Consider the following 26,739-nt stretch of genomic DNA (forward strand, 5'->3'; position numbering starts at 1 on the left):
AATGTGAAGCTTCTATTAATATTATTTATGTCATTAGTTGAAATTTGCATAATTCAATTTGCAAAACATGGGCTCACACTGTACTAGGAAATAAATCAGCAGGCTGCCTTTTCTCTTGTCGAACCATGATCTTGAGGTTGCGGGATCGGGGAGAACTCACCGCACCCTAGCATTCCATGTCCTGCACGCACTCACCCGAAGGAAAGGTAGGTGCAGAGCCTCTCAGGACCAAATCACAATCTCCTCACACGGGAACAAAACTTCAGATACATCCTATTTTCATAGACTCCAAAAAAAACTCAGCACTATTTTCTAATTTTAAAGGATTTTTCTTGCTTCCTCTGAAACACTACAGAACTTGATTTGTTTCCCTTGTCAAGTCAACTTCCTCCCCTCTGCCAGTAGATATTCAAAATGTGGCCATAATAAAAACTCCTAAATCATATTTTCATATGTGATCCCTATTTACCACCTAAGTTACAGCACAGCATTCCCAAAACGTCAGCCTGCTTCCTCTCTCTTGGTGGGCCCAAATGGTACCTGGAGACCAAAGGCCATGGTGGAGTGGGCCCCTCTTCTTACCTCTGATTCCCAATGGCCTCAGGTCAAAAGACCTCCTCCCCAGTCTGTCCAACAGGTAAAACATATGGCTGCATGATTAGCTGGCAACATGGGTCATGTGCAGACCAGGTCACAGAATAAAAGCCTTAATTCACTGCTGTTCAATACTTTCCAAAAGCTCTACTGAGGGAAACAAATTTTAAGAAAGATTTCATAGATGATGTCCACACACTCCTCTAGATCAGATTCCAGTGGGGAGGTCTGGCCTGCAGTGTGTCTTATTAAACCAGTACAAGTTATTTTGTCATGAAATGTAAATCCAAATGCCTTTTAGGTGCATCAAGTACTCTCTGATCATCTAGGCCTCCCCCCGCCCCCGAGCCCCACTCATGTATTTATTTATGTGCCAGGCCCATAGAGGTACTTGGGCATGTGACTCCTGTACTAGGAAAACTCTGTCCCTCAGTGAAGCCAAGTGCCACAGAGCTGGTTACCAGGACCACAATGTTCCATTCCCTGGTCAGACTGCTTTTAATGACGTGAGCAAACTCAATAAATTTGTTTTATTTATGAAAGGGTATTGTCATGCACATCGTTCAGTATTTTACAGTGTCTTAGAAACGGCTAAGTGATGAGTGTTGCTTTTTTAATCAGATGGACACTGCAGAACATACCACTGCTTCTGTCTGCCTCATCCCTCTGTGTGCTAGAAATCTGAAAGCCAAATTTGTGACCTACCTCTTGTAATGACTCAGGACATCCACTTGTTTTCCTAATAGTATTGCCCCTATAACTAATATTCTCACATTTATTCTTTATCTTAAAGTATTACATGTATTTTTGAAAGCCACTTTATTTTTGGAAGAAGGAAGGTACAAATGATCAAAACAAAAATCCATTTGTCACCTCTTCCCATAACTTTCAACTCAGTTTTGCCTACTACATGTTAATCTGTACTTGACATGTTACCAAGGTTCTCCTCTCCCTCTTCACTTTCCAAAGTCTGTAGAGAAGGGTGAGAGAAGTGAAAGGGGAGGCCAATGCTGACCCACTGGTGCCAAGAGCCCCACAAACACAACACCTTTCCTGAATGGCTACCCTCTCTGACACGCCCCGTGCTGGCTCCTCAGAGAAGCACCTGTGGCACAAGCACATGAGCACATGAGAGTTCCTGGTCCTGAAGGCGCTCACCTCGCCCATCCCACACCTCTCACCATCTCCCCTTGGCTCAGCTCCCTCAGCTTCACTCTGCCATTCATTCCTGGGCCTCCACCTATTTCCATCTCACCTGCTTTCTCTCTCAGCTCTTCTCTCAAACACATCTTAGGCTGGCTCCTGTCACTCAGTGCTCTGCCAGCCAACTGAGTCCCCCACCCCAGTGCTTCCTGCCCCACCTGGTCATGCAGGTCCTCCCAACCCCCACCTGCTCCCAGCCTCACTGGTGATACTAAGACATAGTGAAGTAGGCTTGGATTCATCCAAAATCTACCCGACCCTGTCTTCTTCCAAGGGGTCCCTTCTCCTTGGCTGTAACCTACAAAGCCTAGACTCCTTGGGATGCTGTTATCCTCCTCCCTCACCTATCAAATCTGCGAGTTCATTTCCAACAAATATGAAAAGGAGAGTATCATATTTACCTGTGAGACTAGATCTATGAGGAGAGGCAGAGGAAAAAGCAATGAATGGAGAAATGACAAGAGATAAAGATGTGACCACATAATCTAAACCTGCTGCTGGATCATACCACTATTGACAACTAGAGTCCAACGGATCCCATCTTCTTAGGATGGCTACTTAGGAAATGTCAATGTAACAACTTAGAAATATAAATTAAAACCACAATGAGATATCACCTCCCACCTGTCAGAATGGCTGTCATCAATAAGTCAACAAACAAGTGTTGGAGAGGATGTGGAGAAAAGGGAGCCCTCATGCTCTGTTGGTGGGAATGCAGGCTGGTGTAGCCACTATGAAAAACAGTATGGAGGGTCCTCAAAAAATTAAAAATGGAACTGCCTTATGGCCTAACAATTCCACTTCTGAATACATATCTCGAGAAACCCAAAACAGTCATTCAAAAGAATATATGCACCCCTATGTTCATTGCAGTGTGATTTACAATAGCCAAGATATAGAAGCAACCTAACTACACATCAATAGATGAGTGGCGTGAAAAGCTGTGGTACATATAGATAATGGAATGTTACTCAGCCATAAAAAGGAGATGAAATCTTGCCATTTGCATCAGCATGGATGGACCTAGAGGGTATTATGCTAAGTGAAATAAGTCAGACAGAGAAAGACAAATGCCATATGATTTCATGTATATGTGGAATCTAAAAAGCAAAATAAATGAACAAAGAAAACAGAAACAGACTCATAGACACAGAGAGCAGACTGATGGATATCAGAGGAGAAGGGGTCTGGGGGACTGGGTGAAAAAGGTAAAGGGATTAAGCACAAATTGGTAGTTACAAAATAGGCACAAGGATGTAAAGTACAGCACAGAGAACACAGTTAACAATATTGTAATAACTATGTATGGTGCCAGATGGGCACTGGAAATACTGAGAACACTTATAATCTATATTATGATCTAACCACTCTGCTGTACACCTGAAACTAATACAAATAATATTCAATGTAAATTGCAATTGAAAAGTAAAGGTTTTTTTAAATTTTTTGAAAAGAAATGTCAATGTAACAACTTAATAGTGAGAATAACAAACTATTGCTCTTATCTGGGCTTTATTAATGGCATTAGTAATTATAATAGTAACTTGTTTTAACCAGTTAACTGCAACGATATTTTTAATTTAATTTAAAAAGGTCCACTGCTTGTGTCTATAGATGCTTATGGCGTAAAAATGGTTAGTAATACAAAAAAAAGTCATATTCACTGGTAAATTAATCCTATAATGTAGTCATATATAAGAATTACAAGGGGAGAAACCAAGATGGCGGCATAGGTAAACACCGAAATTGCTGCCTCCTACAACAACTTCAAAAATACAACAAAAAGACAAAACAGACATCATCCAGAAATACAGGAAGGCTGGGTGAGTGGAAATTCTACAACTAGAAGGAAAGAGAAAAGCACACTGAGACTCAGGAGCTGCGGAAGTAAAGTGCAAAGGTACGGAGGCTCGAGCGCACGCGTGGAAAGGGGCTGGTACCTGAGGACGCGGCTGTCTTTTTGAATCGGGAGGGAGTCACAAGCTCCCAACTGCTCTGAACTCCAGTTCCGGGAAGTCTCTGGGGACCCAGGACTCATACAGGGAGAAACTGGACTGTCTGGAAGCAGGCAGAACTCGGAACTCAAGGGCGGCTTTCCCTCAGAGGTGCTTGCAGCAATTAAATTACCGGGACACTGAGACTCACGGCCCCTTAGGGCAGGGCTGAGGATCAGCCATAGCTGCTTGCTCTGCCCTTTGATTCCCTGAGACCCGCCCCACCCAGGCTGCGGCAGAGGCTTTTGCATATGAATGCACTGGCCCTTTGCAACCTGAAAATTACCTAACAAATTACAGCTGGGCCAGAAAGACCCAGAACTTCCAAGAGAAGGCCCAAGGACCCACAGCAGCTTGCATTGCTTCACAGCTGGGCCTCATCTGGGCACCTCCAAATTCCAAAAAAGGAAGGGGAATCTGCAGATCTTTTCGTAGCTCTGCTGGGTAACCTCAGGCAAAGACTAAATTAGCACCTCCTTAGATCCAAGAGCCAGTGTACCCAGTGGTCAGAGTGGGACCATCCAGATTACAACTCCTCAGATCCATAAGGGACACACTCAGGGGCAGACTCAGTGAGCACCAAAGCCCCACTGAAGTAAGTCTTGCCCCAGACGGGTGTCTTCAGCACAGAAGTTCTCCCACTGCAGACAGAGCTCATTCTCACTGCCAATTGGCCTGGAAGTCAATTCCTCCCAGTGATACCTACAACAACCAAGGCCTAACTACAACAAGACTGTACACAAAGCCCACAAGGGGGTGCACCAAGAGTGTCCACCTCAGGTAACTGGGGAGGCTGAGCCACTGGGCCCTAGAGGACACCTAGCACACAAAACCACTCTACCAACACATGGAAGCATAAAAAATGCGGAGACAAAGAAACAGGTCACAAATGAAAGAAATGGAGGAAAGCAAACAACTGGACATAGAGCTCAAAACCACGTTTATAAGGTTTTTCAAGAATTTTCTGGAAACTGCCGATAAATTTAGTGAGACCCTGGAGGATATGAAAAAAGACCAACTAGAAATTAAGCATACACTGACTGAAATAAAGAATAATATACAGAGATCCAACAGCAGACAAGAGGATCCCAAGAATCAAGTCAAAGATTTGAAATACAAAGAAACAAAAAATACCCAACCAAAAAAGCAAAAAGAAAAAAGAATCCAAAAATACGAAGATAGTGTAAGGAGCCTCTGGGACAGCTTCAAGCGTACCAACATCAGAATTATAGGGGTGCCAGAAGAAGAGAGAGGGCAAGATATTGAAAACCTATTTGAAGAAATAATGACAGAAAACTTCCCCTACCTGGTGAAAGAAATAGACTTCCAAGTCCAGGAAGCGCAGAGAACCCCAAACAAAAGGAATCCAAAGAGGACCACACCAAGGCACATCATAATTAAAATGCCAAGAGCAAAAGACAAAGAGAGAATCTTAAAACCAGCAAGAGAAAAAAAGTCAGTTACCTACAAGGGAGTACCCATACGACTGTCAGCTGATTTCTCAACAGAAACCAGGCAGGCCAGAAGAGAGTGGCAAGAAATATTCAAAGTGATGAATACCAAGAACCTACAACCAAAATTACTTTATCCAGCAAAGCTATCATTCAAAATTGAAGGTCAGATAAAGAGCTTCACAGATAAGAAAAAGCTAAAGGAGTTCATCACCACCAAATGAGCATCATATGAAATGCTGAAAGATATTCTTTAAGAAGAGGAAGAAGAAAAAGGAATTCTTACCATTTGCCACAGCATGGATGGAACTGGAGAGCATTATGCTAAGTGAAATAAACCAGTCAGAGAAGGATAAATACCACATGATCTCACTCATTTGTGGAATATAATGAACAACATAAACTGATGAACAAGGACTGATCCAGAGACGGAGAGGCATTGATTGGACTGTCGGGCCTTGGAGGGAAGGTAGGGGAGGGTGGGGGTAAGGGGGAAAGATCAACCAAAGGACTTATATGCAAGCATATAGGCCTAACCAATGGACATGGACAACGGGGGGGTGAGGGCATGAGCGGGGGGGCGGGGGGGGTTGGGGGTAACGTGGGGATAAGGACACATATGTAATATCTTAATCAATAAAAAATGTATTCAAAAAAGAATTACAAGAAAATAATATAATTCTTAGATATAAGAATTAGGAAAATTATATATGTATACTCATATATAAGAACTATAAGAAAAATAAGTTTATAACAGATGTCAATTGAAATAAGGCACACATATTCAGTTATGTACATGAGCTATGAATAACTAGATATAGCCTTATCCCTGAAATTTTATACACATGTACATGCATATATATTATGCACTACTCTAGATGCAATATTATTTCCACAGTGAACAAAGAAAATCCTTGCATTTTACTTTCATTTGCTTTAAAGAAAAAATCCAAAATGCTTTCATAGGAAAATTGCTTATTATCTTCTTATACTTTTTGCAAACAGAAAACTATGAAACAAAAAGAAAAGACAAGGGCTTGAATTTATTTTATTTTATTTTATTTTTTAATTTTTAAAAAATATATTTTATTGATTTTTTTACAGAAAGGAAGGGAGAGGGATAGAGAGTTAGAAACATCGATGAGAGACAAACACCCCCCACTGGGGATGTGCCCACAACCAAGGTACATGCCCTTGACCGGAATCGAACCTGGGACCCTTCAGTCCGCAGGCCGATGCTCTATCCACTGAGCCAAACCGGTTAGGGCTTGAATTTATTTTAAACCCAAACTAGTCCTCAAAAGTGAGTTATGGTTTCACTAACCAGGTTCTTGAACAGTTAAATTTTAATCTCATGATCCCTTGTGAACCCGTCATTTTTTGCCTTGATTACAACTGCCAGTAAACAACTGTTTACTTTTTGGGTTGCCCTTTCTCGTGTCACTCTTTGAATGTTGACCAGCTCAGTGCTATTTGGAATTCTGAGCACATTCTCTAAGACACTAGTCAGCCCTTGCCTCCCTGCTTGGCATCAATGCAAATTCAGGGCATCTTCTCCTGGCAGTGACACAGGATTCTGAAGCTTGCCAGTCTAGCAGGTTCACTTCATCTTTTTTCAAACACTGGAGTAAACAGAATGATGAAAAATATAGAAGAATATACACAAATGAGTATTTGGAAACAGAAAATATTGATAATAGTCTATGCATAGATGTGATGACATCAGCATCCCCAGTTTCCTCTTTTCTGTTCCTGGAATGAATATATACTATTGCCTTTAAAAAAAAAAAAAAAAAAAAAACCTTTGCATTTTTCAGGCTATTAATAAACTTGTTTGGGCAAATGTATGACTTTTTTTAAAAAGCTATCATTTAATCAGAACCCTGTTCTAGGAGACATAATAAGGACACCAGGGTTTAGCCCTGGCCAGTGTGGCTCGGTTGATTGGAGAATTGTCCAGTACACAGAAAGGTTACCTTAATTCCAACCCGGTCAGGGCACATACCCAGGTTGTGGGTTCGATCCCCAGTCAGGGCCTGTGCAGGGGACAATCAATCAATGTTTCACTCTCACATTGCTGTTTCTCTCTCCCCCTCTCTCTCTCTCAAACCAATAAAAACATGTCCTCGGGTGAGAATTTAAAAAAATAAAAAACGAAACACCAGGGTTTGTCAACACTTACTACAAAAGAAAGAAATTCATGGGATCTGAATATCAGCCAATTACAGCCAGCAATCAATGTGAGACAATTCAAATGCTGTTTTTGAACCCTGTTATGTGCCCAGTGCGGAGTGCAGAGTTTAGCATAGGGGATGGAAATGGTGGCGAAGATCATAAGCCATACTATGTTCCTATTTTCTTGAGTATCTTACATTTTTGTTGAATACTGGACACTTTAATAACATAAGATGGCAACTCCGGAAATCAGTTCCTTCTACTCACTGGATATACTATTGGTACTGTTGTTTATGTAGTAACTTAACTAGACTAATACGGCAAAGTCTGTATTATTTAGCCATGGGCAACCACTGGAGTGTCTACTCAGTCAGCTTAGTGAGAGTGCTGGATCACAGAGAACTATACAACACTCACCCTGAAGGAAGGGTAGGACCCAGAGTTCTCAGAACCAACTCAGAGTCTTAAAATGTGAACAGTACTCCAGGTTAAATGTTAAGTGTGCATGAGTGTGTGCATGTATGTGTGCCTATATGTAACTGCAGAGAAACTGTCCAGACCACTGTTAAACTATCCCATTTTTAAAGACTCCAAAAAAGACAGAAATTGATTTATTACCCTTGTCAGCATCCTCGCCTTGGCCATAATAAAAACTCCTAAATCTTATTTTCATATGTGATCCCTATTTACCACTTGAGTTACAGCACGGCATCCCCAAAACCCTAGCCTGCTTCCTCTCTCTTGGTGGGCTCAACAGTACCTGGAGACCAAAGGCCATGGTGGAGTGGGCCCCTCCCCTTACCTCTGATTCCCAATGGCCTCAGCTCAAAAGACAAATGGCTTTACCTCCTCGCTGACCCTGGTCGTCCAACAGGTAAAACATATGGCAGCATGATTAGCTGGCAACATGGGTCATGTGCAGACCAGGTACCTGTCACAGAATACAAGCCATAATTCACTGCTGTTCAATACTTTCCAAAAGCTCTACTAAGGGAAACAAATTTTAAGAGAGATTTCATAGATGATGTCCACACACTCCTCTAGATCAGATTCCAGCGGGGAGGTCTGGCGTGCAGTGTGTCTTATTAAATCAGTACAAGGCATTTTGTCATGAAATGTAAATGCAAATGCCTTTTAGGTGCATCAAGTACTCTGATCATCCAGGCTTCCACCCCAGTAAGTCTCCCACCCTGACATCGCCCAGGGGCTCTGTGTGTGTGCTGGGGCACATCTTCATTGCTTCAACAGTTACTTTCCTACTTCTTCAGAGCCTCAAGGTCAGCCAGAAGAGAGAATGAGGCCAAGGTCTTTCCTGGGTATGCACACTGGTCTTCCAAAGCACCAGGAATATGTCAGAGCTTTTCAAAGCTCCTACGGATCTCTCACTCACAATATAACTTCATTAAGTTTTTGGCCCACCTCTTGTTTGCCCCCGCTGGTATCACTGCTACAGGCAGTGGCCATATTAAACAATTACTGCTGACTGTTTTCAACAGACACCCAAGGATAGCACTTTTACCACTGCGTGATCTCTGAGTCAGGTCAAATAAAGCCTCTGAATGAGGCTTTATCAGGGGGCTTCCATGAAGGTCAAACAGTGACAGTTCTCTAGGTCGAGGGCTTTGGGGTAGCTCTTAACCTATTCTTCCCCCTCCAAGGACTACTATACTGTTTGTTTTTAAGCTACTGGACGCTGGGGAGGAGTAGGAATAGAGCAAGTTAACATACACAAAACTCACTGTTCTTTAAGAAGTCAGTCATTTCCCTTCAATGAACACTCCTGGGATTATTGGTTAATTTCCAGATTTCTGAAAAAGTTATTTTGATCATTTCTGTCAGTGTTCTCATTGTCTTTATGGAGAAGCAGACTTCTAGAAGTCCTTATTCTGCCATTCCAGAAGTGCTTCTCAATATAAATTTAAGTTTATATACATTTTTTTATAGAAAAGCATGATAGGATGATCAATAAAGAGCTTTCAAGCAGGACAATACTCCATCTTAGGATCAAATTCTAGGGGGAAAAACTGAATAGAAATGAAGAAAAAATGTAAAATTTCTCATTATTATTTTTAAAGAGCTGATAATGGTTATCAAGTTAATGTATTTGTATTCTGTTTTAGTACATTTAAATGGAAATGTTTACAATTAAATGGAAACTATACCCTCTAGATTTATGTAAACCTTTAAAAAAAAAACCTGATGTGACGTCAAATGTGCAAGGACAACTCTGTGTTTTCAAATTCTTTTAGGGGATAAAAAACAAAAAGTCTGACCACCACCTTCATATCAGCCTTCTGAAAATTACACTATGATTATCTCATACACACATTCAGGCACTTCAGAAACCCCCAGACTAAAGTCACAAATCCTTCGGATACATTCAAGGAACTCCACAATCAGGCCTCCTCCCTTCCACCGTCTACCAGGTCCAGAAGCAAAACCTCTCCTTCAGCAATGACCCAAAGCGGGTTAGAAGAAGCGGACACAGACTGGTTAGAAGACTAACTGCATCCCACTGGTGCCCCACACCACCACTTACTAGGTGCCTAAAAATCATTTCTTAATTAACTGGTAAATATTTTTAACTGAAAACTAAAGAGGCTTTTAAATAAATTTTGTCAAATATTTTGCGGCACCTTCTCCTACTAAAAAATTTTAAAAGACACTAAAGCTGATATATAAAGAAAAGTTAAAACAAAAATATTTTTTCAACTTGCTTCAATTAGCATAGGAACTATAGCAAGCTCACTTAAGCATATCTATCTTAACCTCTGATTTAGCTTATTCTCCCTTATGTTACTGTAATGTAAGACAGCTCCAAAATGGGTAGCAAGTTGAGTACATGGCGATTACAATCAATTAAACATTTTTTTATGCTTAGAGTAGGGTTTAAACACAAGACTTTTACTCAGACAAACCACTCTATCCAAATAAACATGGAAGCTTCACATAAAAAAAAAAAGAGCCCTTCAACTATATTTAACAACTTGGGCTTTTAACACTCAATATATTTAGTTTATTCCCCTAGACCCACTCTTTCCTTACTTTCAATTAAAACTCACAAGCCTACCACGCCTCAAATTCAAACTAAGCAGAAACCTATCAGTTTCTATTTTACCTAATTTTTATTCCCATTCTGGCCTCAATACTCTGATAACAATATATCAATATTACATATAAATATATCATTGTTGTCTATAGAGTAGAAATTCATATTTTCCTTAACTAACAGAGGCCATGTCAGGACCCAAAACGACATGGACCCAAAATAAACCTAATTTAGGCTGAAAATCAGGATGAAGATAATGTTCATAGCTATTCCTGAATGTTTCTTAAAAATACCGAAGTTCCACAAACAGAAATAAGCAATCCCTTCGTTCAGATTCTACAAACTCTTCCTGAGCCCGCTTCCAGGTGATCCTTCAGTGGTCTGCCCAAGGTCATTCAACGAGTAAGTTTATTCAAAATGTTCAATACCATATGAATCCTCAGAATCACTTAAAAACTAGATATAAGGAAAACCAAGTTAAAGAAGCAAGTGCTTAAACCCAACTACAATATAAAGATTTCCTGACCTCAATCTTTGCATTCTTTAAAAACAGAGATAGACAATGAGGTAAATCTACTCAAGCTAACAGAATTGCTAAACTGAAGAAAAATAAGTCATGAGCAAAGGTCTACTTGTCAATCAATAAGAATAAAGCAATTTCCTTGTAAACAATGTAAAGAAAAAGGATTCTACCAGTACAGAGACTATCAAATTGGACAGCCGAAAAAGCACTGACATTGAGAAACAAAAACTCAGCCTGCCTTTCCAGGACCCTGTTTGGTCAATGAACTGGGTCAACGTACCAACTGCCAGGATGATTTTAAGACTACTGTACTTAGAACCAATAACACCCCAGCACAAAGTGCTCAATTCATTTCCCTACCTTTGTTTTCCATGTATCTTTACTGCCCTACTGAACTCCCTGAAAAATATACTTTCTGCCCCCTACCCTCCCTTCAAAATAAACCTGAGAAAATGTATATAGCGATCCCTCCCACCCTAGCAGTCACTCTGCTGGGATTAGGCAGAAAGACAAAGCTTTTGCCTGGGGCCATACTGCAGGCCAGGACTTCAGCAACCAAACAAGTTACAGAATCTGTTTCAACAGGGAAAGACTTGTCAAAGGAGAAGGCGTGTCTAAGTCTTATACATGCCTCAGTAAAAATGAAAACTAGACTCACAAATCAGTCATGTCTTAAGTCCTGGCCTAGCAGTGCATCATCTAAGTACACTCACACAGCATGTTATGATATGACTTGTTTTTAAGAGAGCATCTCATAACATTTCCTACTGCAAATTTAGATCCCACTGATATATTATTAAGCCAGCGATGTCGTGGGGGTTTTTTGTTTTGTTTTTGTTAATCCTCACCAGAGGATGTTTTTCCCCATTGATTTTTAGAGAGATGGAAGGGAGGGAAGAAGGGAGAGTGGAGGGAAAGAGAGAAACATCCAGGTGAAAGAAACACAGTGATTAGCTGCCTCCTGAATATACCCAACTGGGCTGGAACCTGCAACCCAGGTACTTGCCCTTGACCAGGATCCAAACCTGCAACCTTTGACCTTTCGTGTGCAGGCCAACACTCTAACCACTGATCAACAACGTCCAACGTGCCGGTATTTTCCTTTTAACTAGACATTCATTCCTTTCCCAATTACTAACTCTTACAGAACACAGATGTAATTTTACGGTATGATCATTAACAAAGACTCAAAACTATTCATTTCTAAACTAGAGGGAAAAAGTAATATATCATTTATAAAACAGCAAAAATCTGGCCATAAGAGAATTTGCCATATTACATAAAATTCTATTAACATATGTAAATATATACAAATATACATATAATTATATTTCAAATGAATTCTAAATAGTATTTCCATATCTGTCAAGAGAAAAACATTTCAAATTAATTCTTTAAAAATTATTCCAAAATTCTTTCTGATGTGGCTCAGCAGTTGAGCAGTGACCCATGAATCAGGAGGTCTCCAGTTCGATTCCCAGTCAGGACACATGCCTGGGTTTTGGGCTTAATTCCCAGTAATGTGCACGTAGGAGGTAGTCAATTTATGTTTCTCTCTCATCGATGTTTCTATCTCTCTATTCCTCTCCTTCCCTCTCTCTCTAAAAGATATATTTTTTAAAACTTCTTCCAAGTATTCCTTAGATTACATATCTCATAGAATGTTAAAAAAAATAAGTTATGAGAAAAACTGATTTACACCAAAGTCAAATTTCTTAATATGAATATATCAAAGGTGAAGCTTACAAATTGTTTTTAATCAACCAAATCCCAATAACCAAGATTCAATATAAACACATTGATATATTTACGTATATATACACATGCCAAGAATCACATGCCTATACAAATTACTATGAATAACTCCGTAATACATTTTGATATATTCACAATTCTGTTAATTTATTTTTTTGAGGTAACCATTGGTTTATAACATTATGAAAGTTTCAGGTGTGCAACACTATAAACTGACATCTGCATGAACTAGATCATGCTGCTACCAAGTCTAGTTTCCATCTGTCACCATACAATTGAACCCTTTACTCATTTCACCCTCCCTCCACCCGCTTCCCCTCTGGTAACCACCAATCTGTTGTAAGCCTCTATAAATTGGTTTTTGTTTTGTTTTCTTTCTTCTTTGTTTTGTTTTCATTTTTCTTTAACTTAATTTAAAATGCAAAATCTAAAAGGGAAGTAAGGAAACAAATTAAAGTCATATGTAAGTAAGCCTTTTAATGTTTTTACAATAACACTTACACTCCGACTCTCTAAGGCCCTAATGGTAGGTAAAGAGCAGAAGGCAGAAAGGCCTGAAGTGAATCAAAACACGATCTATGTTGAGTCATGATTACAAATACAGGCAGGCATCTACTCAAAAATCATGTAGTACAATAGGCCAAAAGCAAGGCTCTGTTAATCAAATGGTTAAAGTCACAGTGGAATCTGCTGTTATAATGAAACCTGGGTACAGAATGATTCACAGATCACAAGAAAAAATCCCCAAGTCAGCTATACTTACACTGGTAAAAAAAAAAAAAAAAAAAAGAAAGAAAGAAAGAAAACAAAACCCTCCCCAAGGCTTCAGCTGCCATAGTCCTTCCCTACTCTGAGGTCAGAGAGGTCTTTTTCAGAAACTACAGAAAAGTTCAACTCATTCAAGGAGCTGGACTTACCCTGAGGCCAGCAGGCAAGCACTGCAGTCTCTGGGAAAATGCACACAGCAAGAACTCCTAGATCTGAACTTAAAGAGAAACTAAAAGCTCCCCCAAGGAAGCTGAATACAGATTTTAGGAGAGCATCTGCTGCAAACTCCACTGGGGAAAGCAAAGGTCTGCCTGGGTTCTTCCAACTAGCCAGAGTGTGCATTTCATTACAAATTGGGAAGCAGCCACACTACCACATGACAAACTAAAAATCAAAAACCCAACCAGAAAACACCAAAAACCCCAAATCTTGACACAACTATTTGCTTTTTCAAACATCTCTACAGTTTGTTTGTAAAGATTTAGTCACAAACAATGTCATATTATCCTTACTTTCTAAAGATAAGAACATTTAAACTCAGAAAGGTTCCTTGGCCTGGCAAAATGGCAGATCTCAAGCTATAACCAAATCTCCAATCTCAATCCGTAGAACAAGCAGTTTGGGAACCTTTCCCAAATCTCAGACGTCTGAAAAAGCCCAAGGGCTACCAAATCAACATGTGGGGGTGGGAATACACTCTTGTTTCAATTGAGTGCTATGGTCTCATCTTATTAACATACAAATATAATTCCAATCCAAATGCCAGAATGAGAAAAACTAGAACTTTCTTAGGATTCAGCATTTAAGTTTGCTATCAAAAGGAGGTCACGGGCAATTTAGCCTACAAGAGGCCTCCGTTTGCAGCTTGGTTGTTGAGAAGAGGTGATAAGGAAATAATGGGCCTTTATGTAAAAGTTTCAAAGTCCTGGGAACAGGCTGGAATAAAAAACTTCAAGGGGTTTTAGAAATGTACAGGAAGTGATAGGTGCTGAGCACTGAAGCTCGGCTGTCAATTGGTCAGTAGTGGTCAGGGAAGCTGAGGGTCAAGAGGTCAGAGAGGGCGGCAGGAGTTGCAACCAACTCTGTGAAAGAGCCTCTAAAATCAAATACAAAAAGGAAACAGATCCTCACAAGTGTAACAGCATTACTGTGCACTGATGCCCAAGTGAACGCAGTCACGAATGTTATGCCATGCTCAACCACTTTTCCTACAAGCAATTTCACAGACAACCTGCCTCACTCTCCCCTATCTTCCTCTTGAAGTTCTCTCTCTATGTGGATGTTCTGTGATCATACAAAACTGTAACATTTCTAATGAATGAAAACATATTAAACAGCAAAAAAAACAACCCATAAAACAGGGGAAAATGTACATCAAAAAGTATCCTGAGCCCTGACTGGCTTGGCTCAGTGGATAGAGCGTCGGCCTGCGGACTGAAGGGTCCCAGGTTCGATTCCGGTCAAGGGCATGTGCCATGTTGCGGGCACATTCCTAGTGGGGGCGGTGCAGGAGGCAGCTGATCGATGTTTCTCTCTCATTGATGTTTCTAACTCTCTATCCCTCTCCCTTCCTCTCTGTAAAAAATCAATAAAATATATATTTTTTTTAAAAAGTATCCTGAATATACAAAGACCGATGCAGATCAATAAGAACCCAAATATCCCATTAGTGAAATGGACCAAAAACACAAACAGAAAAAAATGCAAACGAGCAGTATACATAAAATCCAACAGATACAAATAACAATGTGGGCGGGGGGGTTCATCCATCCAAAAATGGTTATTAAAATTCATGCTGAAGAGTGTGAAGAAAGGAGCACTCCGTGCTGGGCCAGTGTTAGCATGAAGAGGTTAAACCCTTTCTGGAGAATGGGTTGGCCAGGTGCACCAAAGCCTGAGAAACCGCAGGCCTTGTGACCAGCGATGCCTCTTCGAGGACTTTAGCCTAATGAAGATAATCAGTTCTCATTTATGAAACGTGACCCATTCAGAACAGAAAGTGCCCGTTCAAATGTTCACAGTCTCCACAATGACAAGAACATAAGTCCTATCATGGGAAGGAATCAGATCATGAGTACACAAGGTGTGGGCAAAGTGCTTCCTTGCTCAGGTCTTTTCTTGTTTTACAAATTTAAATTTCAGCTCAAGTGTCAAAATGATAAGCATGAGACCTTTGAAAAGTAAGTTAAACGGCTCTATTGCTTCCTTGGTTGTTTTATACTGAACTTAAGTCCTCTACGTAAAAACTTATTTTATGCACACGTGTGTGTCAGTCAAGTTGAATCCAACATCAAAGAGGATCCAACTGTGGCATCGGGCCACATCGGCCTGGCCCAATGTGCCTTCACTGAAGGAGAGGCAGCTGTCTCGGGAGCTTGGTGTCCTCGTCCTCAAACCTAGACTGCAGACTGCTAGGTGTCACACCGGGACTTAGTAAGCTCTCAATAAAGGGCAATGGTAGGACCATCATCGTTCCTATCACTGGGAACGGTCACTTCTCCTTTCTTTTGATTCTATGGGTTTTGAAGCACTGACGCACCTACCACCCAGGAAGCTAACCTTTCTGGCTTCTGTACTGCAAAACCTCACCTGGACCTCTAAAACCGAAGGCCTAATAGAATCGGACCACACCACCACAGGGCTAACGTTACGGCAGTGTATACGTAAGTGCTGCCAGATAAGGAGATCTGAGGAGCTGGAAACCAGTGGAAAGAATTCTTGGAGCTGCCTCGTGTTAGGCGTGCACGTTCTTGCCTTTACCACTGGAAGACACTTCCTGTTCCCAATACCAGGCTCTCTCCATGGCTTCTGGCACACCGTGTGTGTTCATTAACAACCGTCACCAACCATCCCCAGCCCAGTCTCCCAGGTTACAAACTGCCCCTGCTGCCAATCAAAAATAGCCAGAACTTGCTTCTGTACATTCCCCAGTTTGTTTCCATTTCTCCCCAGACATTGAGTTTTGTCGGGCATAACAAGGAGAGTGTCACTTTAATAAGAAATTGTGTTATAACAGAGTTCTACTAAGAATTATACTGAAATAATCATTACATTCAGGACCGCTGATTTAGAAACCTAAAATAGATTGTGATTCAGTTTCAGCATCAATGTCAAAAGATTCTCCAGAGTGCTTTAACTTGAAGAGACATGAGGTAAAGCATCAGCAAACTTGGGCTTACCCTTAGGGCAAAATATACATTTTAAAATGTAGCAAATATCTCCCTTACTCATGAGCAATTTGATATCCTACTAACTTTTGTCTAAATTCATCCTCTTTATCAACTTTATAAAGTCATACGCTTTAAGGCTCTCAATTTCTAATAAATTTCCAACGAAATGAAAAATAAAAATACTGAACTATGATACTATCTCTTGCTATCTGACTATCTATAATTGCTATTATAGGGGTAACATGATTTGAGTTGCAATATATTTTGATGGGGTCCAGAATATGCCATCGTGGCCTAAAAACTATTTTGAGCTGAAGGCATTTGAGTTCCCAAAATCTCCTACCTGCCAAAAAGAAAGGCCTCTCAAAAGAACTCAATTGTCATAAATCCCCTCCCTAGAAGCAACCAGGGAAGACTGACTCTTATCACCAGAGATAAGTCTCCACGCCACACTGAACTGCATTGTCGCAAAACTGTCATATCTCCCAGCTATTCTCTTAGAACCATTTGTCTTTCCAAGAAGTTATTTGTTTTCCTAAAGGTGTCCTTTCTCTCCATCCTCTTCTATTATTAGGTCATTTGTTTTCCCATAAGTGCCCTTCTCCCCTCCCCTTTTCCTATGAAGATGGTATATGTATGCCACAAATTCTAACCCCTGGCCTAGCCCCTATGAGTCACATTTTTTTTCTGTGATTAAATCTGATTTTTCTCTCTGCAACTATCTTTTGTCAGTTTAATTTGCAGGCCTCCAAATACTGAACCTAAGAGGGTAGAGAAAAAGTTTTTCTTCTCTGACAATTTAAATCTGTGAAATACACTGTATTATGAGTATATATGAGAACCATACTAACTTTCTTATTGATTACAGTCTAAACAATTACATGATTAACATTTAACACTTCCTCTTTATGTCTTCCTCTTTCCTCACTTTTCTTTAAACTTCCTCTTAATCTTTCTTGTTTCTAACTTTAATTCCTGCAACTGTTTTCAAATATTATCCTCATAAATATAATTTAGCAGAAATAATTTGTTTCCCTTTCTACTTCTGATAAATCAGAACATATAATTATTAAGTAATACAAATGCTACTCACTTTTTGTCAGTTTATAAAAACCTCTCAAGTACAATCAAGCTAAAACATCATGTTGATTAAATAAAGCAAGTTGCTATTTCACCAATTACTGAAAACTGGAAGCATTCTGAAACACAGAATTAAAACACACATACAGTCACTTTGTACAAAGCAATTACCTCACCCCCCCACCATGAGTTTGTTGTTTTAAAACTGATTTGATGATAAAAGCAAAATGACAAACCAAGATAATTAGTCCAACCTGGCATAGAGATATACACTTTGTAGCAAAGTATGAAAAATAAACCACAGGGACAGCCCTACCCGCCGCCCCCAGAGAAAAGCCTATCTGTGCTCCTATGGCCCCAACCCCTCCCTTGGCATTTGGTTCTCTGAAGTTAACCTCAATTAGCTAACCTCCTATGGCTCGGAAGCACAGGGATGCTGGTGCCCACAATTAAGACACACTTTGCACCCAGCAGCCTTGGGAGACACTGTCACCCTGCTGTGCAAAAACAGCAGTTCGTATGTGCCACCAGCCTACTGCTTTACTGAAAACCCACAATCCAGGGTCCATGGCAGGCTGGACTGCCGATCCTTGACTAGCTTGTCAACAACCTATATTTATTTCCTTTTGCGGATGCAACTGACCTTGTCCCTGCCGAAAGACCTCCGGGGTAGTTCTGCACTGGCTACAGAACATCCAGATTTGACTGCCTGGCTGGCTCCCTCCTTTTCCATCCTCGCGTCCTACCTCGAACCAGCCACAAACTCCCGGCAGCAACCAGAACTCAAGGCTCTTGCCCACCTCCCTCTGATTGAAACATCCTTCCTCCGTTTGCAGAGCTAACTGCTTCTCTTCCTGCAGGGCTTGGCTCAACTGTCCCTCCGCCAGGAAACAAATTATTCTTCCCACTGGGCACCCATAGCACATGATCGTGGCTCCGGTGTTTCCATACATGTCTCTATCCCAGCTTCACCGAGAGCCTGTGGGGGGTGCAGATTCTGATACTCATAGGTACAATTCAACATTATACTTCCAGTCGCAGAAGAGAGTAAGCACATAATACATGTTTAGTAATGGATGAGTGTATAGATGAACAAAACAATGAATAAGCAAACAAATGAACAAGTAAATCAGTGAATGAATTATTCTAACTGTTGCCTGGAGGAGAGAGGGTATTACTAAGCCCTGGCTGGTCCCTAAAGAACACACTGAGCTCCTGAACGCCTTTCAGCGACTTTTCAACTCCACATGCTCATTTCACTTCTCCACATCTTCACACTGAATTCAACCCCCACATTTAATCCAGTATTTGACCACCTCAGAAGATCCTGCACTTTATTTCACAGCTGCCCTTGTGTCGTTCATGTAATTACCTACTTGCACTTGTTTCTGTAAAGGCTCCCATCGATGCCAAAGACCTCGGGCCCAGTTCCTTTGTCCTTGTAATCCCACAGCCTACCAGGTGCCTGGCAAATAGCAGGCACTCAACACATACAAGATGGATAAGTGACTGAATGAAGAAATGAAGATGTAACCATTTTCACACTTCGCTTTTTACTTTTTCTTTTCTTTTTTAAATAAGTAATCTGATTTTTCCAGGTACACTATGATCAGAGAAAGATAGTGAGGAAAGAACAGATCATTTATAGTTAAATCAGTACTTGAATAAAAACCTGTAAATACCCGTCTTTTTCTCTTATAATAGTCACAGATCCTTCACCACCACCTTATTGTCTCAGTGTCGGTTCTCAAGAGCATAACAGCTTAAGAGCTTTTGTTATTGAATAAGGTTGGAAAAAATCATAAAATTTATAAAGCTATTGTTGACAGTAACCATATCTTCCAGGCCCTGTGCCGAGATTTTTCACATATATTTTTCTTAATCTTCGAAAACACTCCAAAGGGCTGCATTTAGAAAATGGAAGCCAAAAAACTATTAAGTAACTTGCCCCAAACTAACACCTTAGTTTAGGGCAAACCTTATAAATAAGGTTTACACCCAGGTCAGCTCAAGACACATGCTTTTTGACTAAAACTTTAAAAATGCTCAACCTTCCTTCTGAAGATTAGAATAATGGTACAAACAGGATTGATTTCAAAGCCTATGCTTCTATCTTCACTAACTAAGACCACCTGCTAAAATATCACTCAGCATTATAAATATTTTGTTGAATCTGTTCATCACTAAAGAGCACATAAGTCCCCAGCAGAAATCCATAAATGCTTGGGAAGTCCCCCTCAGTGTGGCAGCATCTGCTCCAGGCTGTCGGTCCAATGAGGCCCGCCTATTGCTGAGACATTTGGGGGTACTAGCAATTCTCCAGCATGCCTTTAAAAGAGTAAGAACCAGGGATTAGCGAGGCCGTGAGCAAAGGGCATTCTGACCACAGCAGGGTCAAACTGGTACAACCTTTCTATAGGGCAATCTGTCAGCATGTATTAAAAGTCATAATAATATGCATATCCTCTAACATAGCAGGTAAGAATTTATTCTAAGAAAGTAATTGGATAATGCCTAGAGATCAAACAATAGCAGAATGATCAAATGCAGACATATGATGGCACATTATGCATGTACCTCGGTTGTAGGCTCCATCGGGGTGAGTGCAAGAAGCAACCAATCGATGTGCTTCTCTCACATCGATGTTTCTCTCTCTGTGTCTCTCCCCCTCCCTTCCACTCGCTCTAAAAATCAATGAAAAAATATCCTCGGGTGAGGATTAACAAGAAAAAAAAGTGGTGACACACCGGTAAATTTCTGGCTCTGCTAAAATGCCCACAAAATATTGTATGTGTAAAAAGCAGATTATCCTATATAATAAAAGCCCAGTGACCGAATGGCAGAACGACCAGAACAACTGGTCGACCAGTCACTATGAAACACACTGACCACCAGGGGGGCAGACGCTCAACACAGGAGCTGCCCCCTGGTGATCAGTGCACTCCCACAGTGGGATAAGTGGCTGTTCCTCAGTGGGTTGATCCCCGCAGGCCACGCTCCCCCACCCCCCCCACCAGTGCACGAATCCTATGTACCGGGCCTCTAGTAAAATATATGGTCCTCTTTTTTCAAAAACTGTCTGTGAGAACAAAAATTTTAAGACTACAAGAATATATATCAAAACGTTAACAATGGTGATCCAACTGGTGGGATTATGTGTTTGACTAGAAAGTAAAAAAGAACTTTGCCTATCCCCTTTATTTTTTTTAAATTTTCTTCCATAATGCCCATATTATGACTGGTAAAATAATGAAATGACAAAATATCTTTAATTGAATCAACCCCTTAAAAATATTAAAGAACTGGTGATCAAAATCAATCAGGACAGGTTTTTTTTCCCTAAAATTTTCCTTTTGGTGCCTTCAAGTTCTTTAAATTGCTCAGAGGAGGATTAAGCTGCAGAGTTCCCAGTTTTATCTACTGTTTTCAGTTTTCTTTACAGATGATATATATTCTTGGACTTGAAGGAAAGCTAACATCAAAGGTTTAGTTCCTAGAATTTAAGCTCAAGTCCTGCAACAAGTAAAGAGAAAAAGAGTAAGGGCTGTGAATAAAACACCATTAGCAGAGCACAGAATAGTTCTTACTATAATAAACAAAGTGCACAAGATGAATCTTTGATGAATTAGGCAATATTTTCTACCAATGCCCATTACAAAGGTGGATTTCAAAGACAAGCTCAAAAGTACCAGATATTTTCAAGATCCAACAAAAGTAATTTCTAGATAAGACAAGAAAATGTCTTCCAAGACCGCAATGGTGGTCTATATACTTTACACCCTCAATAAATATTCCTTGATTAGAAAATAATCAGCAAGCACTCTTCATTTTCCTTTCAATAGATATAAGCCTAAGTCGGCATATATATATATATATATATATATATATATATATATATATACACACACACACACACACACACACACACATACATACAGTCTATAAGGAACAGGTGTTGCTCTAAAAAGCTATTTGTAAACAGACATATGGAATTCAGAACACATATTCCCATCAAAACAATGTTATGATGGTTGGTAACTCCCAACCTGGCCCATGAAGCCTACACCTCTGTTTCAGGTGAATGGCGCTAAGTGAGGAACCCATAATGCTAGGGGAGTAAGAGAGGCTCTCCTTCACTTGGAACCAAAGGCTCTCAATTCAGTCCCTCTCCACAGAGGGTCTCCAGCTAAGAGACCTCCGGTGAGACCCTCTTCCCTGGGGCGGCTCAGGTGCGAATAAGCAGTCAGTAGGGGAGGGAAGGTTAAAGGCCCTGCCCCCATGCCTCCAGGTTAGATAACTCTGCAGGGCCATCCCAGCTCCAGAGCTCCATTATCACTGCATCACAGTTCAACTCCTCCCCCTGCCCTGCTCCCCTCACGCCGCCACTAGTAATGATGCCAAGAGCAGCCACCGTAAACTACATGTCAATCTCCATCTCAGAGACCATTTCCAGGACCTAAGACAAACAGCTAACATTTAGTAAGCTCATTTTATAACTCAGACACTGTTTATAGACATACATACTTACATATAAGTATGTAATATGTATTACAGACATAATAGGTAAATAGAGAGAGATATCTTACTGGATAAGTATGGGCAGGCACTACAACCCCAGCTTAAATATGCAGAAACTGAGGCTCACAGAAGTCAAATGACTTATTCTAGACCACGTGGGAAGTAATTTGAGGAGCCAGGATGTGAATCTAGGTCTACCCAATGCAAAGCCAATCCCTATATTATAAACTAATTCCATTTCCTAGAAAGAGTTGTTAAATGAGTTGAGGCAGACTCAGCAGGCCAGGGGTTATGGTGGCAGGCTGGAGTGAGTGGTAAACCATGGCCATTCAGAAAACAGAAACTTCCAAAAGGATTTGGGATCCAGGCCCACTGAAAATGGGATACTATGATCAAGGGTTCATATATTTTTAGGCCTGAAGCAAAAAAATGGAGGTCTAATGGAACCAGAATTCCAGAATGAAACTGCACAGTCATAATCAACTGTGGGATTACTACATCCTAAAAATGATGACTGGCAGATCCTGTCCACCTGCAATCAGAGTATGTGCAGACAGATGTTTACTATATAGGAGGAGGATAGTGCTTTTACTGTAATCCCTGCCAAAGCTTCATAAACATAAACAAACGGTACCTAAAAATGTACTCACAGCCCTGGCCTATGTGGCTCAATTGGTTGAAGTGTTTCCCAGTACACCAAAGGGTTGTGGGTTCAATTTCCTGTTTGGGCACATACCCAGGTTGTGGGCTCTATCCCCAGTTGGGGTGCATATGGAAGGCAACTGATGTTTCTCTCTCATATTGATGTTCTCTCTCTCTCTCTTTTTCTCCCTCTGAAATCAATGAAAACATATCCTCCCGTGAGGATTAAAATAAATAAATATACAAATGTATTAATAAATTTCTTATTGGGATACAAAATCCTTACTATTAATATTCAACTTATCCAAGAATGAAAATTGGTTCAACTTCTTCAACTACAACCAGACCAAACTTCCCTAAGCTTTCCCTAGCTAATAATCTGCTTTTCTAGGATAAGTAGTTATTTATACCTACTGACAAACAGTGAGTAACTAATAATTAATATTACCCTGCCCTGGCGGCCATACCGCCCAAGAAGACATGAAACCATTCTATAAACTCTAAGCAACTACAAATAAATATTAACTTCTAGTGAAATCAATAAGTTTGTATGCTTGCAATGCAGATCACAACTGACTCAAACAGTGAGAACAAACCTTCTAAAGTTTAATAGAATGTAGATTTACTACATCCTTGGAAGAATTGTTTGATTTGTAATATTCATAACCACAAAATCTAATATCAATCACAGTTAAGTAAAAAATTTTGAAATATACTTAGAAATTCTATAATAGTCCCATTAGCCCGGCTGGTATTGCTCAGTGGTTGAGCATCAACCTATGAACCAGGAGGTCATGGTCCAATTCCTGGTCAGTGCACAGGCCCAGGTTGTCAGCTTGATCCCCAGTAGGGGAGCATGCAGGAGGCAGCCGATCAATGATTCTTGCTCTCTTCCTTCCTCTCTGAAATCAATAAAAATATATCTTTTAAAAAATAGTCCCATTAATATCATTTTAAAAATCAAAATAATTGGGCCTTATCAGTTGATTTTGAGAGTTGGCACATACCTTTTGCCCCTTCCTTTAAAAATCCACAATGCTACTTCTCCCACCCCTACGTTGTAATGCACAGCTTTAAATGGTAAAATGAAAAGCATCTGCAATTTCCTTATTTATCCATTTTGCACACAGGAGGTCTCAGCATCCAAGTTCAGTTATTATCAACTGCAGTAAGAGTTCTTCGAATGAAGGTGGATCATTCACTGAGATCTCACACCATGTCAGCACCAAGACTTTGGGATCATAAATTTCAGCTTACAGCTCTAATACAAGTTAAGTTTGTAGCTTCTCTAACCCTGACTGTGGCAATGTTTAGCCCATTTCTTCCCCTTTTCCCCCTACTCAATTAATAAAACAAGTTCCAAATCAGAAATACGTAACTTCACATAGATATATACAGAACTGCTAAATATACCTGCTTCTGCCATTTCAGAGGAGAGTTAATAGGGACATTGTTTACAAATGAGGAGATACCACCAGCCTAAAAACAAAATTTCCCCACACCACCACAAAGTGGTCTAATCTTTTGGACAAAAAAGAAAAGGAAATAGCTAATTTGAAGCTTCCAAAAAGACAAAAACAGTAGGGCAAGCCACAACCACCCCCAGAATAGGAATACAAGCCCCATGAGGACCATGCCCTCTCCCTTGATTACCACTACCCCCTTTAATACTTAACATGGACCTTGTAACTGCAAGGGCTTACTATTTTTGGAATGAATGAATGAATGACTTCGATCATTGTTTATCACTTTTCTTGAGGAACTTTACTAAAGCTCTTACCAAAATAACAAGCCTTTAAAATGGCCAGAACTAGGGGTGGGGTGGAGAAAGGACACTTTGAGCCTCACAATAAGCCTCTAAGGGGGACAATATAATCAGTATATTTCTCTCTCTCTCTCTCTCTCTCTCTCTCTCTCTCTCTCTCTCTCTTTTTAAATTTTACAGGCAAGGAAATTGAGGTTCAGAAAGACTGACCTTCCCAAGATGACAAAGTTCTAAATAGCTGAGCCAGGAGTCTGTCTTCCTCCCCCTGTTACATCAAAACCAAAATGAAGTTTAGAGCCAGGAAAACAACAGGACACGGAGAAGACAGTCTGGCCAAACGCTGTAGTACCTAAACATTCACATATGCGGTACATTCGGGAAACTCCCTATGCCCATATTGCAGAAGCACAGCCAGTGAGGCCTACTGTTCTGTTTCTAACCCGCAACACTTCACTGTGGGTTTCTCCTAAGTGCAGGTGCCCCGTTTTAAAAAGCGACTGGTGTACATAAAGAATGGATTCAAGAGCTGAAAACTCTAAGGTAAAAGCCAGAAATAAAGATCTTAATCTTCTTCCATTACAAGCTACCTGTATTCCCTTCCCGGAAAATCTGGCGGACCACAACAGGCATGCAAAGGAACTGTCCAAGTAAGTGAAGCGCTCGCACCCTCCAGCAAAGCCTAGTCCCTGTCATGACATCAGCAACCCTGTCACATCTTCGCTGTTCTGTGTGTGCCCCTCCAAAGGTGCACTCGGGCACTACCTAGGAGTATCAGGCTTCCTTCTAAAAACGTGAAGCAGAATTGAATAGTGGATTTTTTTTTTTTTTAACTCCGGGCTGAGAACGGAAGTCAAGTTCAGATTCTCTTCCTTCCTCAAGCGAGAACAGGATTAAAGAGCGACACACACACACACACACACACACACACACACACACACACACGCCCTACAGTAAAAATGTCTCTGTGGCCGCTTCACCTGTGGCCATGGACTCAGCCAGCCCGGATTTGCTGGGCTTTCAGGCTCTTCCCTCGGGCGGGGGGTGAGGGGAGCGCTGGGAAGAATGAACTGGTGCCTAAGTTTTCAATCGGATCATTCTTCTCAACTTGGGCAGCTCTACGCCCCCCACCCCTCCGGCCCGGGCGCACACACGAGGCTTTGCCAGCGCGGGCACCACGAGCAGGGCCCGAGGGTAGCGTGGCCGCAGACGGGCACCCGGGCGCCCCACGTCGTCCGGGGCGCAGGCGGCCGGCGAGCCGGGGCCGCAGATCCGTCGCCGCCGACAGGCGTGGGGTCCGGGCCGGGGCAGCCGCGGCGGGGCGGAGGGGCGGGGTGCGCACTTCCTGACTCTCGCATTGTCCCCGCATCGCCCGCGCCATCCGCGGCCCCGCCACCGCGCCGTGCCCGTCGGGGAGGAAGTTGGCGCCCGCCCCGTCGCCCCGTCTTACCGTTCTTACAGTCGCCCGCGGCTGCAGCTCCCGCGGCGGCGGCGGCGGCGGCGTTGGCGGCGCCCGTCCCCGCGCCTCCGGTGCCCGCCGCGCCTCCGGTGCCCGCCGCGCCCGCCGCCGCCGCTCCGCAGCCCGCCGCCGCCAGGGCCCCCCCGGCCGCCGCGCCCGCCGCGCCCGCCGCTGCCAGGGCTCCGGCTCCATTTTCCTGCTCGTCCCCGCTGCTGTTGGCGCGTTTGTTTTTGCGTCCGCCTTTACTGTTTTTGGGGTTGGGCATCTCGGGAGCGTCCAGGTGCCCGGTGCCAGCGAAGGCGGCTCCCCGCGGCGCGGCGCGGCCGCTCGGGACCCTGAGCGCTGCCGGCTCCGGGACGGAGAGAATGGAGGGCGCGGGCCGGCGGCTCCTCCCGCACCCGTCTAACCGTGCGGCCCGCGCCGCGCCATCCCGCCGGCGCGCGGCACCAAGACTCGCAGCCGCGCGGGCGCCGCGGGTTCGGGGCGCGAGCGAGACGCTCGGGGGCAGGAGGGAAAAGGCGGGTCTCCGGCTTGTTTTGATTCGGCTTCGCTGACACGCTCTGGCCCCGCCCCGCCCGTGACGTCACTGGGGACTC

The 26,739-nt window shown here is 42.0% G+C and overlaps 1 protein-coding gene across 2 annotated transcripts in view; it reads right to left on the minus strand.

The window, feature by feature from the left end:
- HECA (hdc homolog, cell cycle regulator) overlaps positions 1–26,408 on the minus strand; it is a gene marked incomplete at its 5' end in the record, with an annotated part of 50,656 nt that extends 24,248 nt beyond the window's left edge. For both annotated transcript variants that reach the window (XM_081093999.1, XM_081093998.1), the window contains one exon: positions 26,135–26,408. In XM_081093999.1, coding sequence (XP_080950125.1) covers positions 26,135–26,408 — 274 coding nt within the window. The remainder of the gene's footprint in view (positions 1–26,134) is intronic.
- Positions 26,409–26,739: the final 331 nt, after the last annotated feature.

The sequence above is a fragment of the Myotis nattereri genome, assembly GCF_964212035.1.
Source record: "Myotis nattereri genome assembly, chromosome: 6".
NCBI classification, from domain to species: domain Eukaryota; kingdom Metazoa; phylum Chordata; class Mammalia; order Chiroptera; family Vespertilionidae; genus Myotis; species Myotis nattereri.